The following is a 16,555-nucleotide window of genomic DNA, read 5'->3' as shown; positions in this document are numbered from 1 at the left end:
AGGAAAATGGAAAATGTTAATCTTCATATTAGGTTAACATCTTTTGTTCACATGTAATTTTTGAACTTTGAATATATATATATATATATATATATATATATATATATATATATATATATATATATATATATATATATATATATATATATATATATATATATATATATATATATATATATATATATATATATATATATATATATATATATATATATATATATATATATATATATATATATATATATATATATATATATATATATATATATATATATATATATATATATATATATATATATATATATATATATAGAAAAGGATGTATATATTGAATTGAATCTGTCATTATATTATCTATAATTTATTTTCAATCATTATTGACTTAAAAAAAATAATTCAAATGAAGGATAAATGATATATTAACTGTGTATAAATCTTTATAGTATAAGTGATTATATATAAGAGAAATGTATTTATACTATTTTATCATCTAGAAAAATGTGTGCCGTAAAAATATTGTAAAGATGTGCAATATGATATTATTTTATCAAGAGGAGGCAACCATCATTTTCTTCACCAAGGAATGGTTCAAACAAAGGAATTAAAAGAATCTTGACAACTAATTTGGTTTCCAACAATTTGGTCTGAATGCATCGAAAACAAGTTATTTTCAATTGATTATAGGTGGATAGTGAGAGGGGTGTAAGAGTTTATTAAGGTAAGGATTGGACTTGAGTGTGGACATTAAAGCAAAAATTGAAAACCTTTCAATTTGGATTAGTGGTTGAATCCTATCAACTTTTTGAACTTTAATTGCATTAGAGAGATATGATAATATACTAGGAATTATATATAGGTGAAAACAATTTCTTTGAAGGGCCTTGTACTCCACTTAATATACTTTTATTCTATCAAAGAATGGTAGTGTTGTAACCCTAATTACAAATTGAAAGTGAGAATGAGAGGCTTTGGGACGTAATATAACATTTATAGACATGAATGTGACAAACAATGATACTCTACTATTTGGGATAGAGGTTTGGAGGCATAAGTAACTCAACACTATCATTTGTTAAATCCTCTATCATAAAGCTTTGAATAAACCCTAAAACAAGGTTTATCACAAATCTAGGAGTTCTTTCTCTTTGATATCATTAAGAGCAAAAAGTTATAGTGACTTATGATGGTGTCCTAAACAAAGTGATATTTGCTCAATCTATGCACACATAAATGGAAAACCCCACGAGCACAATGGTAGAATAAGATTGGAAAGGAAATATATATTTGTCATTGTTCAAGTTTATCAACGTAGATGAAAAGGGCAACACATGCATGCTAGTTAGTGTGTATGTGTGACTAAACGTGAGCATCACGAGTAGTCAGAAGCACTAGAGAAGGAAAAGAAAGAAAGAAAGAAAGAAACACTAGAGAACATGCACGAGAAGACTACACATGCATATGGTATATATGAAAGATTCTTAGGTACATTGTCTCTTGTTCTATGACAATATTCATATGCTATAATATCATTGAGGAAATGATTTTGTACATATTTTTTTACTTGTTTTATATGTTTAGAAATGCTTAAATTTTCAGAATTAATTAGTTTTTTCAAACAACAAAATATTGAATTGAGTACATGAGATATTTCTGTCTTCCTAAAAATTATTTTCACCTATAAAGATACATGTCATTTTCTTTCAATAATTTCACATAGTTAATAGAATTCAACAATCAATCTTCAATTGTAAGATTTTCAAGTTTTTCCTTTACCCATCACCAAGTCCATACTTATCAACTCCAACCCTTCACTACATATTCATAATTTCACATGTAATGAGTTGAGAATGACTTGATTTCGATGCATGCATATCAACATGATAAAAAAGAATTGAAACAATGTTCCAAAAAACTTTCTCACAAAACATTTAATTATAAACTATACAAAATAAGTTAATTCAAACATACACGTACACCTGTCAATTTAGAAAAGAAATAAATGATGGAATATGTATGGGGAATGTCTTTCTCTTGCTATACTACTCAAAAGGAAGATATATTAAAATGGTAATCGGATCTTCTTTGGTACCGGAGAATTCCTTATACGATAACGGTGTGACATGTGACTTTAATTTTTTTAATGGTACAAATTTATATTCTTTTTAAATAAAAAACATTATAAATGATGAAAATCCTAACTAGTTAACACGATGTTTTACTAATATTGCTCGGTATCACCCGGACTTATATGATTAGCCTTATCTTCCATTTGTTTTTTTGCTTTTTATATATCCAAACAAATCTCGGTGAGTTAGGTCTCGAAGGTTCACGAGGTTGAACAAGTCTCACTCTTAATTTGTAGTTATAAACCATAGTTGTTTATATAATATAATTATTTTAATTGCTGATGATTGTGAAATATATTAAAAAATAACATAAAATTCACCTGTTTACAATTGTAACATCATATAATGTCGGAGAAATCAATGAGTGGAAAAATATTGTGTATTTTATTCATCGAATAAATATAATTGAATGAATGGATTGAATATTGAATGAGTTTAGTTAAAAGAAATTAGAAAATATAAGAAACTTAAGTATATTTAACTTTTAACTAACTAATCTATTTTATATATATTTTAATCATGAAAATAAAATAAATGAGTTTAAAGTAATTATTAGCTCAATACAATATTAACTTAAAATACCAAAATATATTTCAAAGACTAAGAGTTATTAACATTCACCTAAACTTAAGGGGTATTTCAGGGTAGATGAGAATAAAGGAACTCTCCTATGGCATAAATAAAGAGTTTCCATGGACCACCACTTGAAACATGTCTTGTTCAATCATTCACACCAATCCTCACTCCACGTGTTCTTGGATTCCAAAGCAAAAATTGTTGCACTTCATTTCCATTCTCATGAAATCTCACTATCCTACTACCATTGGGGGGGATCAATTTTAGCCTTCAATTTATTATCTTTTATTCACTAATGAATAACACAATGATGAAAGGTAAAAATGAGAAAAAATAAGACAAAACAAAATAATCTTGCTATTGTAGAGTGCTGACAAATTAAGCATTTGCACTAAATATACTCGTACCACACACAAGAGTGTAGGTCATGGGATCATGGGAAATGTGTTTTTTATTCTACAACTTTCAAAATGCTTAAGGTGTCATTTCAAAAATATATGGCAATGGAATTAATAGTCTATCAATATATTTCAAGCTAGGGAGATGAGAACAATTTATATAAATATGAGGTAACTTAAAGTGTAGTGATTGTCTCATAATTTGATTAAGGACTTCATATTTTTAGTCCACTTTATTCATTTAAGACGTTCAATATTCATAAAATCATAGTAGACTCCAACTAATTGAAGTTAAGCAAGCTCTTTGTCACTTGGACTAAAGTGTTGAATTTTTTTCTAGTCCACATTGGTCTTTGATTACTAGTGTACCAAGAGCTAACTATCTAGGGGAAGTTTTCAATAGAATGAATGAATGGAAGTGACAATATATCATGCAAGCTCCATTAATATTGTTGCAAAGTTAGAGAGTTGTACTATGTGGTAGCAATGGGGTCAATTGGCCAATGATGGTAATAAGAATGTACCTACTTAGCTAGAGTAATAATATTCCTAAAAATGATACCTCTCTATTCACAACTAGCCCTTCCATTTTACCATAATATAGTTATTTGAGAGAGATAGTAGTGAAAGTGTAGCCTTGTCATGCACCTAGTGTTTCCCTAAAGAGGGTAGACTCCAACTCATTACCAACTCACTATGGAGGGAAGTTACTTTTCCTAGTGACATTCACCCCATATTCTTGGAATATCAATGGATACCAATGGAATCTTCTTTCTCCTAAGAATGAGGCCAAGTGCACATAAGAATAAATATATGGGAATAAATATGCACTAGGATTCTTTACTTGGCTTCCAATTCTTGGATGAGTAGGTGGAAGGTGAATAATTAATGGGTTCCACCATATATGCTTAATGGAAACTTTTTCTCATCCTATATACTTGGTAATTCGGTATCCAAATATTAAATTAAATCTTGATTAATCCGAGTTTGAGTTAAGATGTCTATTTATTAAAGAGACATGGCTCTCTTAATGTTCAGTTTTTTTATTTACAAGATTCAAAATCTAGATTTTGTTTAAATAGAACTAAACTTCTTTCAATGGATTTGATTCAACCATGTGATAATGTGACCCATGGTGTGTTCTCCAATATACATTTATTAAGGGCATGGCCCATACGAATCCATTCTATTGGGATATATTGCAACAAATCCATTTTATTGGGCTATTTGTAACAAATCTATTCTAATTGGAAGTGCTTGAATCCAATAAGAGAAAATGGAGTCAATGCCCAATATTAAGGTTGTAAGCATAACTGAACCCATTTCCTATCCCATTAGAATGGCCCATACACTATGTGAAGTGGCCCTATATAATAGAAGGTATTCTAGGTTGGGAAGTAATTAGTATTTTTACATAAAATATAAGTGAAATTGCACTCACAACTATACTCCTACTATTTCAAAAGCTATATACTTAATCTTATAGTGAGGTTATTGTAATTTGAATCATCTCTTTTATAAAAACAACAAAAGATTATTTGTGGTTTAGGATTTAGGAATTTTAATATACAATGGAAGAACGACTTAATATTATTGACACGAACTACATAACTTTACAAATGTGGTTGTAAAATCTATCACCATTTATTTGTCAAAGCATTATACACTAGTTTCTAATAGTTAAATTATTATATCCTAGAATATCTTTGAATGATTTCTCACACCACTTTTTTTTACATCTAATTATAATCATGGATAAAAAAATGTATTTATTAAAATATAAAAAAGATTAGATAATGATTTATTAGGATTCATATGTATATATAAAGTTGTGAGTTGGAACATTTTCCTTAATCTTTATACCTCTGGAGACAGATCCAGAAAATCATCTTGAAAAGAATTCTGAACATTATAAACCTGAGTTATGCAAATTAATACATTAATCAATGAAAATGATTGTACAAAATAAATTACAATCACACACCAAACTCAAGCACTATTATTACCCATGAACATAAAGGTAAATAAACATATATATAAGTAAATCAATTCAAGAAAACTTTAAAGGATCTTATGAAACATAACAAACCAAAGCCTAAGATATATTTGTTCACTGATATCTCAGCTTCATGCTAGAGTTAACACTGCAAGGCCATGCTAAACCAAATAACTCTGAGTACATTTGCATGAAAAACTTATCCACAATTTCAATATATGCAGGACAAGTAAGTCTAGAATAGTAATGAAGAATCTCTTCAATGTCAAGTACATGATCCTCATTGTTTATATCCAACATCTCCAATTCTCTCAGCTTCTCTTCCACCATAAAGAAGTTCTTTTTCTTGTTTTGGTTTTCACATTCTTCTCTTTTATACACTTGATTCTTCTTCTTATAGACTTCATTATTTTGGTTTGTTGGTGATGATAACATTAATGCAGCTTTGTTCTTGTTTCTTCTCTTTGTTTCTTTATCCTTTTCTGAATCCCATTGATCATTGTAGAAGTTCTCCAACTCCATATAACTTGTGTTGTTGTTGTTGTCCATGTTCTTCACACTAGTTGCAGCCACAGAATAAGAAAAGTGGTCATTGTAGGGAGGTGTTTTTGGAAGCATTTCGTAGTAGCTTGATGAGAAGAAAGACTTGAAGTTCTTTATAGTCTTTTGGAAGAACTTTTTGGTGGTTCTTATCAGCATTGGTAATAGCAATGATTCTGTTATAAGTGTAAATGAGATTTTCTGGTGCAATCTGCAGAGGGACATAATATTGTAACTACTAATGTGAATGTGTATATTTTTAGGTTGTAGTTGGGAATGGTCTAGTGAAGTTTTCTTTATAAAGGTGATAGAGGCAGAAGAGCCATAAAATAGACTTTGGCTTTTCTTTTTGGATGATCAATGAAATTTTCTTTGCTATCATAGGCTTTAGTTTGCTTTTGTTTTGTTGTGTTCTCTTTTGTCTTCACACTCTTTTGTGTAGTCCCTTTTTTCTTTATGCTTCAAAAACGAATAAGATCTGTTATCCCAAATTATGTCACGGGCCAATGAAAACATATGTTAATTAAAAAATTAAATTTTCATTATTTTTCTATTTTTACTTTAATATTATTGGTTCAGAACATGGTTTGAGACACAGTTTGGATATGATCTTTGTCAAAATAGGGTACCCCACAACCTCCAAACTTGGCTAATTGGCTTCTATCTTGTGTTGCAATGTTGAAGATAGTGACCCTTTTCAATTTTTCATTATAAAATAAGTTTTGTTATGTTTTCTTGCTTTAACTTTTGATGGTGGAGTTGGTGTGTAGCCTCTTTGTGACAATGAGAGGTTGTTGAGTTAGGCCTTTCTTGAACAATTATGTTCCTATAATTTATTTCAGCTTTTATCAATCACTAATCACTTTTTATAAGGAGAGAATATTAGTCATAAACAATATCTTGATATTAAAGCAATCATTTTACTTGTTAGAACACACATGCCTAATGACTCTTAAGATCAATACAGATATATCAATATGTGTGTGTTAAGACAGTTATACACCAGCTAGTAAATAAGTATATATAACTACACAGCTAATATTGGAAGAGGATTCAGAAAATACAACAAATTTAGGTGACCAAGATTAACCAACTATACAACAACATTGATAAGGATAGTTACATTGAATATCAATTGAAAATGGCCAAGTGTCCTTAGAGTTTGGAACAAGTCTTCATCACACAAAATTTGCAAGGTGTGGATGAGATAATGTTAATAGTGTATAGTGCAAATTCTTGCTTAATCTTACAATATGATTGATTATGCACATGGCTGTACATGCCTACATTTTCCTATACTTGTATTCATAAGCTCAACTATTCCTTAACAACCTTTTTTGTCTACTACATAATTTATATTCAAGATATGTAATCATTTGCTGATAATAACTTTGTGATTAAAGAAGCATTCTATTTCACTAGGAAGTGTGTGTTTAGCAAGGCATTACTAGGATTATAAGTAAAGCATTTGCTTTATTTAATATAAATAAATCTTAAGCTTTGTTTTGTGTTGTTAGAAAGGATTTTTAGAAAAAATTCACATGTGGCCAGCTAGTTTTACCAAATACTTATAGTTTAATAAAGAACAATGATCATCTCTATGAATGAAGAGGCAAGTGCATGTTTTCTTATTATTTTTAGTGGCAAAAATGTAATACATTCCAATCAAAGGGATAAATGCGTCATTGAAAGTTATATTTCTCTTTATATTTTGAAGCACTTGCGATCCTAACTTTTTAATAAGTTAGCTTAACAATCTTCAATTTCAATTTTTGGGAACCATTTTGAGTTTTTCAATTTTTGAGGGACCAAACTGATAAAGTCAAAAAAACATGAAGAACTAAAATAAGTATTTACTCTCTTTTTTATTTTCAACTTTTCAAAAATCACTTTTGCCTGACCACTTTTGTAGAATCACATTTTAAAACTTAAACAAAAGCATCCTCAAACCTTAATAAAGTATTGTGTCTACGTTTTATTCATGCTTCATTGGGACTTATATATAATGAAAATAACATTATATATATTCTATGAATCTTATCAACACTTAAACATGTGTTAAGAAAAATTGCGAAAATAGCTTATGAATTTCCTATAACTTTTTTAGCTTATTCCAATAAAAAGAAAAAAAATATTGGTTTTGGGTGAGTGTACCAAATGCTTCAGATATATTTATTAGCCAACAAAGCAGATATTCAGCATCCATAGTTCATTGAATGCAAACAATTGTATACTCTTAACACTTTGAGATATGGGAACAGCTATAGTGTTATATTTGCTGACAAAGCATTTTCATATTTACAGTTTTACACTGATACAAGATTTCTTCATCCTAATTAGTAATCAATATGAAAATACTGAAGAAGTTGTGAGCCAAGTTCAGATGCCCAATTCACTGTAGTGCCAAAGAAGACCTCCCAAAGACACAGATCCACTGCTAAGACTGATGAAAAGATGAGCAACGCCAACGTCTCGTAGCGATTCAACGGCCATCCTGAGACCCTGGCCATTTTCTTCAGAAATGGGAATGAACTAGTATTTAGGTTCTTTTTCCTTATGGACCAAGCTGTTATCCATTGCACACTAGAGGGAACTAAATCAAACTCCTCCCTCAATCTTCTCCCGAGATCCGGCATGTGGCCACCACCATAGAATATGGCAATCTTTTTGTTTCCTTCATCCATTGCTTTTTGAAGGGCCTCTGTTGCAACTCTATTTCTCTCACCAATTATTACAGATTTCTCCTCCACTTCTGCTGTCACCAGTGTAAACCTTCACAAAATATTTGTAAGCATCAATATTCAAGTTGATCATAGTGACTCGAAAAAAGAAAATTGATATCATTATATGTGTGCGATCTTATAGTAGCATTTGGTGAGCTGACGAAACAAGATGGAAAAGGATGTTCTGTTTGGTTCAACCCCTTTTAGTAGAACGGAAATGTTTCACTTTTTAATCTCATGTCCTGTTTTAATCTTATTTCTAAAGTAAAACAAATACAAAATAGAAACCATATGTTTTGTTCCATCCTGTTTGACATTTCTACCAAATGCTATGTACAAGTGCAACATTGGAGATAATTAAAAAGCTTCATGCTTTGGACTACATTTTCATATAACAACGTCAAAGAGTATTCTCATGACTGAAAAACCTACAAGACGGGGTTTTTATGCATTTCTAGTTGTCCAAAATGAAAAGAACGGAAGATAGATTAAAGTAAATGAATGACAGAAACTTACTCAGATGTTAGCCTCTTTGCAAGGAAAACCTTCATGGCAGCACCAAAATCAAGCCTTGACAATGCCTTTATTTCAGGATATTCAGATGCTTCACTTCCCATGTCTGCACAGACGCATGCAATGATAAAAAGGCCAACAAGTGGCATAGGAAGTACACGTGAAGCCCATAAAAGCTTCGATCTAAAAGGGTCAAGATCTTCTGGAATTGAAGGTTGCAATATTGCCTTTGTAGATCTAAGAGTCATATCTCTCGCAAATGAAAAGAAGCTTTCACCTTTTTCTTGCTGAAATAACCAATAATAAATACATCAGAATATAGTACAAGTGATCGAATTTCAGTGGTTGAAATTATTTGATGGTTTCAAATGGTTATCATTAGCAATATATAAGGCAGACAAATGTCACTGAACACAATGTATGGAAAGTTTATTGGATTCAAAGAACTGCACATCCTCGACTATTTTATTCAGAATAGCCCTCACAATCTGTGACCATGTTGAATTAAGCAAGAAAAACATGCAGATTGGAACCTGGAGTAATTTGAAGGTCTCAAAATCAAGATCTGCATGGTACCAATTTGCACCCTGGTAATCGACACAGTCTAATTGGAAATCAAGCCTAAGAATACTAGCCATCTGTCTTTGTATAAATCCCAAAATGTTAAATCCCCGGCTGCTGCGCGAACCTTTAAACCTCTTTGTAGCAATAGGGTTTCTTCTGTTCTCTAAACTTTCCCTGCTAGCCACCATCTCATAAAGCACACAATCATACGATTCAAGTTCCTTCTGTAGGGCCAGAAAATACCTGCTTACATCAATTTGGTTCGTTCAAAATAATATTTAATACTGCTCGGAAATAAAATGTAAAACAAACTAAGCTAGTGCAAGCAAAAGCACTAGTAGTTGGCAAAAGAAAGTCTTGAAAATTTTAAAAATTAGAGAAGTGATTTTATTAATGTCTTTACAAAAGCCATAAAGCTAGTCAGTACCAAAAAAGTTAGTTGTTGTCATTAGTTGGGATGCTGTTTAGCAATACAGCAAACGTCAACCTTATATCATTGTTCAAAGTTCAAACATACTGTCACAATTGAATGTCAAGATGATAATTTTGTTGAACCATTGTATTATGAAATAACATGTTTTGGAGAAAACATAGCATCCAGCAACATCATTAAACAAATCATTTATACCCCTCCAATCATGATTTCAATTCCTAAGCAAAAGTTTCAATTTACCCATCATCAACTGAAGTCATTAACCTTTCCAAAATCACAAGGCTGAAACCAGTGGTTTGTTAGACATGCAAATTATATATCTAAATCATCCTCATAAAACTCTTAAAATATAACTTTAGTTGCGACACATTATACTTCTGCAGTCTCCAACAATGCCTCCAGCATTAACCAGTCCCCTTATAGATTTCCTCTAATTTTCACCAGCAATAAAACCCGACAATTCTCTGTCCTCCTCTTTCATTCCTTCACCCCGAAAAACTAGCACTGCCAGCATTAGTTTCTACTATAGCCAAGTTTGCTGATAGTGAGTTAGATTTTAGTTTGCTTAGTCAGCAATTAGCAACTAGCTGGTTATCGTTTCATGTTTTATATAAGCCACACTATTCTCTTGGCTAGTTGAACACACTTTTCATCAATAAGTAAAATCTCAATTAGTAAATCCTCTCGTTCCTCTCCTCTCTGCCATGTTTTCAAACATGAGTTGCTCATGAAAACTCCCAAGGGAGCATTTGGATAAGTTTATTGGTGATGATAATATCTTATGAAAATAGCTAAAGACCTCCGAATAAGCTCTTTTTAGCTTACTTCAATAAGCCAATCAGATATACTTGTGAAAATAAGTACTTTCAGCTTATACCAAAGAAGTTTATTGAACAATCACTTCATTAAATTGGTTATCCAAACACAACACAAACCCAAATAGCTTAAAGGCAAGAAAAGATAACACATACTCTTCATCAGCTATGTGAATTGTGGAAACCAAATCAACCTAAAAACATAATCAGAAACAACAAAATATCAAAAACACATAAACCTCATTTGAAGGAGAAAAAAACAAACTTTATAGTCAAATAAAGGTTGTAAATAGGACCTGAAGAAAAGGGTTGAAAAGGGACCAAGGGAGCTTCTTCTTATAACTAACAACAGCAGTTTGAAGCTCACCACTGCCACCATCACCACCACGCTTGAATCTCATGAAATCAGCAATGGAATTGTTATTGAGAAACTGTTCAGGTGAGACATTTTCTGAATAGGAAGCTCTAAAGATTGCATTTTTGGGTGAAAGAGTTGTGTGGGTTGAAGAGAATGAAAAGGGTGGTTTTGTTGTTCTTGTTGGGAATGTAAAAAGGGTTTTTGTGGTTCTGGTTCTGAAGGGAGTGGAAGTTGAAGGAGGAGAATAATCGGTGGTGGAGTTAGAAATTGAAGGGAATGAAGAGGAAGAAGAGATTATTGAAATTGAAGCTAACACCATTCTTCTTCTTCTACAGTCCAAGCATAGAGAGAGAGAGAGAGAAAGAGGGTCTCTGGAATTTGGATAACCAGAAAAAATGGGATATTTTTGCAGACACTGAAAAAATTGATGTTTATGGTTAAGGAGAGGAGAAAAATATAAATATATTTAGTTTTTATACATTATCAATACATCTATCTCATATATTTATGAGTAAATTACATTGATATTTTTGAGTTTTAGTAAAATTATATAAATTATCTTTCCATTTCTATACTTACACAAACCCCTAATTTTTTATACATACATTACATTGATTGTCTCTCTATGAGAAATAAGTGTGATTTTTTAACAAAAAAAATGATAATTATAATTAAGTTAAACAAAATACGATAGATTGTGCAGACAAATCAAATAATATACAAGTCAATACATTTTTATTATTTTTGATTCATTATAAAATGCATCAATAATTATACAAAATATTGTGTAAATCACTCTTATACTATATTGTTGCAAATAAAAAACAATGAAAATGTATTAGCTCGTATATTTTTGTATTTGTTTCTACAATATATCACATTTTATTTTTCTTAATAAATTTATCACCTCTTTTATTTAAAAATCACACTTATTTATCACATATGGGTAGTAAGTAAAATATATGTATAAAATAAGGGGTTTTTTGTAGGCGTAAAAAATGGATGAGTGATTTATGTAATTTTACCAAAACTCAGGGAGTGTCAATGTAATTTACTATTTATTTATTTTGATAGGGAACCCCAATTCTCTAGCAAATATCTTTATAAAGTGCTTCGGTACAAAATAAGAAACGGTCTCTCCATCGCATAAATAGTTGGGAATTCACATATTCATCATCTTTCGTAAAATCAAATCCACCGCACCGCGTAGACAATCATAAACTACTATGCCGTAATTCTTAGCGGATAACCCCAATATAGGTTTAATAATACATTCCAATAGGGTACGATCATATTTGTTCAATTTATCTCTCTCAACTTGGATGTTGTGAGGTGGACATTGGAAAGTTTTAACATAAAGTATTAGGGATTCGCAAATCTTCCACACACAGTGAAGAACCTTACTAGGGCTTGACATGTCACGAATTCTCTTGAAAGAGAGGGGTGGCCTTCAAAAACGCGGACATAGGTGATGCATGGTTGTCGTCAGCTCATGTCGTAAGGTGTTGGGTTAAATCCTACAACGAAAATTGATTAAATGTATATAAATCTTTACCGTAACAAACTATTATGGACATAGATTTACAATGAATAGATATTGTTAACTAGTTAGCAGTAATAACATCTGAAAGTTATCTGTGATAGGTAACAAATGTGGATTATTGGATTCTCAAACTTTGGAATGAAAATAAAAATATAGGGATACAATATATTTTTACATTAGAGTCTAAAACAAAAATTTATATTATATTTAAATTTTTGTTTAGACTTTAGATGGAAAATATACTGAAGTTACTATAACTTTGTTATCCAAGCCTTGATTAATTTGGACTTTTATTAGTAAAAATTATGTTTTCAAAGAAAAAACAGTGTAAATGAAATAATCAAATATTGTAATATGCTTTTGTCCTTGATTCTTAAAATATAAATTCCAATTTTGATTTGTCATCACACCCGAAGGAAAATGTGAATTTAGACAAACTTTGTTTGCAAGATTATATAGATAAAACAAAACTCATCCCCACAAGTACCTAAATAGATAATGTTCTTACTCCCTTATCAACTAGTTTAGAAATTAAATTCATGTTCTAGTTTCCTTCACTTTGGTAACTTTGATGTACTTTTTTGTTTACCAATGATATTTTTTTATTTTTTGGGTCAAGAATCGAATCATCGATATTGTGGATCCAATGAGACCTTATACATTAGATCAATATATTGTTAGTATTTCATGAACTTTTGGAAATAAGGAATAAGTTGTATCACTTGTTTAGTGGATTTTATAACTAAGCAAGACATTTGAGGTTCAAGAACGGATATGACATGACCACATCAGCAGATATATTTTGTTCACACAAATGCCTTCATTATTTCTGGTTTTGGAGAATATGTAGTTGTCAATAATAATACATTTTGATCATGTCAACCTTGCTATCTCACCTAGTTATCTCTAGATTGGACAATATCAGAAAATAGTTATAATGAGTGGTATACGAAATAGACAATGTTTTGGTAATAGTTTGCAACAAACAAACTCATCCTTCAATCTCATACAAAAGTAGTTTAGGAAAAAAAATTGCTCAAAAATATATAACACCCTAAACCTAACTTGGACTTAAATCGAAAGATATCTTATATTAGGTTTAAACGGTTAAACTGTTCGATTAGATCAGATAATTTTATATATAATTAATAATTATCTATATTATATAAAAATGCAAATTTTTATATAATTAAGAGTTATATATAATTATATTGAATTAATGTCTATACATTTTTTGTACTAAAGTAAAATATAATATTAGAATAGTGTTATGTTTTTATACTTTATGTGAATCAATCGGTTTACTTTCCAGGTTATTACAATTTAGCTAAGTTTAAGATAATTAGATCATAATTTTCCTAGTTTAAAATAGTCTAACTTTTCATTCGATTAAAACTGTAAACTAAAATCATTTTTAAGTCAGTTTAGCAGTCAGACTACCTAATACGGTTCTTATACCATTGCCCTATATAGTCCTTCAATATCATAAAAGTGTTAAAAATAAAGGAAATATCACTAATTAAGAAACAAAGAATGGAATAATAATGGCAATATGTTCGGACAGCCACAAATACAACGAAAGGCAGGCTAAAAAATAAGTCAAAGTGCATAATAGAGCCTATATTATAAATATTATCAATTACAAAAATATTATTCACCTATCATAGCTCTTCATTGTGCAGATGCAAACTTGCATATTCAAATAATCTCTCCAAAATATTTACCAAAAAGAATTAATATTGTGATAATAACCAAATGTCTTTCAAAAAAACCTGACTCGTAATCACTCATAGAAATACTTGCAACGAATAATCGCAATAATAGCTTATGTATGAGTAGGAATGGATTTATAATATCTGCCTCATGGGTACCTCTAAATTTATAAATTTAGATTTTAATTAAATTTATATATATATATATATTATAGTTTTTATTATTATTTTAAGATTGTATATTTTATTATTATTTTATAATGAATTACGCGTATTTAAGTATGATTATAAATTTATCATATTATTTATGTAATAATTCTTTTTACGTATTCATTTTTACCAATTATATAAATATATGATTAAAATTAAAAATTTGTTGGATACTTGCAAATACCTATTACTTCACCAACGGACGTTGGTTCAAGTGGTACAGGCTTGATTCCTCTTAAGCAAAAACCCGGGTTCGAGTCTTGTGGATGGAAAAAATGCATGTTGGGAGAATTAACCCCACTTACCTGTGGATGTTCCTCTTAACCATTGCCATCCCTGTGAAGGCTTGCTTCTAAATCTAACAATGTGATGGTAACAAGTTCTTTTGTATCTTATACAATCAAAGCTAAGCCTCAAGTCCAAATTTCCTGTACCATTACCCAACATAGTGTCTATCAAACCACCATTAGTTTCTGATAAATTATTCATCTTGATGTGAAGAAATTCTGCTAGTTCTTGTGAATTGAAATCATTAAAATGGAAAAACTTGGTCACCCTTCTACAGAAACCTTTATTAGAAGTGATTAATCGTTTCATTGGTATAAGTCTATAAGCTTCATCGAGAAAAGGAGTTCCCCCTTCTCCTTCATGAATCTGTGTATAGTGTGTGAACTCCCTTGTTAAGAAAAAAATTAGTATGGTTTTCGGATTCAAGAATCGAACAACATTTTGGTCATTCTAAAGATTCAGTGTTATCTTAAATTAGTAGACTAACACCTTGTTAATAGATAATTTTACTACCATTTAAATATGTAAGACCAAAACTAAATAAGATATTATATGACTAAAATCAAAATTCACTAAATCTTCAGAACCAATATATATAAATCTCTTTTTAATAAGTCAATTATTTCTTAAATAACATTAGATTTGGTTCTAAGAAAATATTCCCCGATGTACAACTCACTATTTGCTCATAAATGGTTTCAAGGTTACTTCACATTTATTTATATTTATCAATAAGGTAAGAACTCAATAATTTTTCACACTAATTTTGCAACTCCGAGAACCTCAGAACCCTAGCATTTTTACACTATGTTTGGCTCACAGCGAAAAATGGAAGGAACGAAAAAAGAGGGAAAGAAAATAGAATGAATGAAAATAAGTAGTAAGTGAGATGAAAAATTAGTTGTTTGGTTTAAAAGAAAAAGGAAAGAAAGAAAGTTATAATTTTTCTCTTCTCTTGTTTGGTTGTGCCAAAAGTGAAAGGAAGGGAAAAAATATAAGTAAAATTCCATAAACACACGAAATAAGAAAATGACATTTGCAACATTATTGTTTTTACTACTTTGTTTTTAGCGTGTATTATCACAATTATTCAACTTTTGTACACTTTCATTTATCTTAACTTGAGATAAAATTATTATATTATGTATTCCACTCAAGGAATACAATTGATCTATTATAAACATTTGTGATGAACTTTGAGTATTTATTTTGAAGATCATGCAATAAATAAGAAATATCAAACACATTTGATGACATAATATTAATGAAGGTAAATTGTTATTTCAGTTGTTGTACATAAAATATATGATACTCGTAATAAAAAAAATTGGTCATTTTTATGAGAAAATAAGTTAAGAGAAGAGAAAAAAGTTTGTGTGAAAATTGCTTCACCATGGTGAATGAAAATGAAGAAGATGATTCAAAGAAGAGATATTGAGAATCAATTTATCAAGAAAGAAAGAAAAGATGATGATCAAGAATGAACCTTTTATTAATGATCTTAAAGTCTTGATGATTGAATTAGAAGAGAACCCAAAGCAATATATATAGAACAAACAAAACAGAAACTTGCCAAAAACGGAAACTAACCTAAAAACGGATTTAACTGAAATTCAAAAACCTACTAAAAAAGGAAAGTTCATCATAAACTACAAACAACATCATTTTGATCATCTTTAATGGCAAACTGGTTAGTGAGATGTTCATTGACTTCAACAGACCCCCTCAAACTAGGCACATGAATGTCAAGAATGCCAAGT

At 30.0% G+C, this 16,555-nt stretch overlaps 2 protein-coding genes across 2 annotated transcripts; both read right to left on the bottom strand.

Annotated features, from left to right (window-relative positions):
• On the bottom strand, positions 4,969-6,009 carry LOC109342995. Its single transcript, XM_019581094.1, has one exon. It carries the CDS (start codon positions 5,859-5,861, stop codon positions 5,211-5,213), a length of 651 nt encoding a protein of 216 aa, XP_019436639.1. The 5' UTR covers positions 5,862-6,009; the 3' UTR covers positions 4,969-5,210.
• Positions 7,786-11,439, bottom strand: LOC109342994. Its single transcript, XM_019581093.1, has 5 exons — positions 10,981-11,439; positions 10,841-10,878; positions 9,406-9,679; positions 8,876-9,159; positions 7,786-8,408 (listed from the first exon to the last, which is right to left on the bottom strand). Exons 1-5 carry the CDS (start codon positions 11,359-11,361, stop codon positions 7,973-7,975), a joined length of 1,413 nt encoding a protein of 470 aa, XP_019436638.1. The 5' UTR covers positions 11,362-11,439; the 3' UTR covers positions 7,786-7,972.

This window comes from Lupinus angustifolius, chromosome LG03, assembly GCF_001865875.1.
Source record: "Lupinus angustifolius cultivar Tanjil chromosome LG03, LupAngTanjil_v1.0, whole genome shotgun sequence".
In the NCBI taxonomy this organism is placed as follows: Eukaryota; Viridiplantae; Streptophyta; class Magnoliopsida; order Fabales; family Fabaceae; genus Lupinus; species Lupinus angustifolius.
This window is presented reverse-complemented; position numbering and strand designations above follow the sequence as displayed.

Bases quoted from the DNA above. Each gene is read 5' to 3' on its own strand.
- LOC109342995 (XM_019581094.1), bottom strand. From the start codon at position 5,861: ATGTCCCTCTGCAGATTGCACCAGAAAATCTCATTTACACTTATAACA.
- LOC109342994 (XM_019581093.1), bottom strand. From the start codon at position 11,361: ATGGTGTTAGCTTCAATTTCAATAATCTCTTCTTCCTCTTCATTCCCT. The intron at 9,680-10,840 runs GTATGTGTTATC...TGATGTAAGCAG, and splicing joins ATTCACATAGCTGATGAAGA to GTATTTTCTGGCCCTACAGA. The intron at 8,409-8,875 runs GTAAGTTTCTGT...TATTTTGTGAAG, and splicing joins GCAAAGAGGCTAACATCTGA to GTTTACACTGGTGACAGCAG.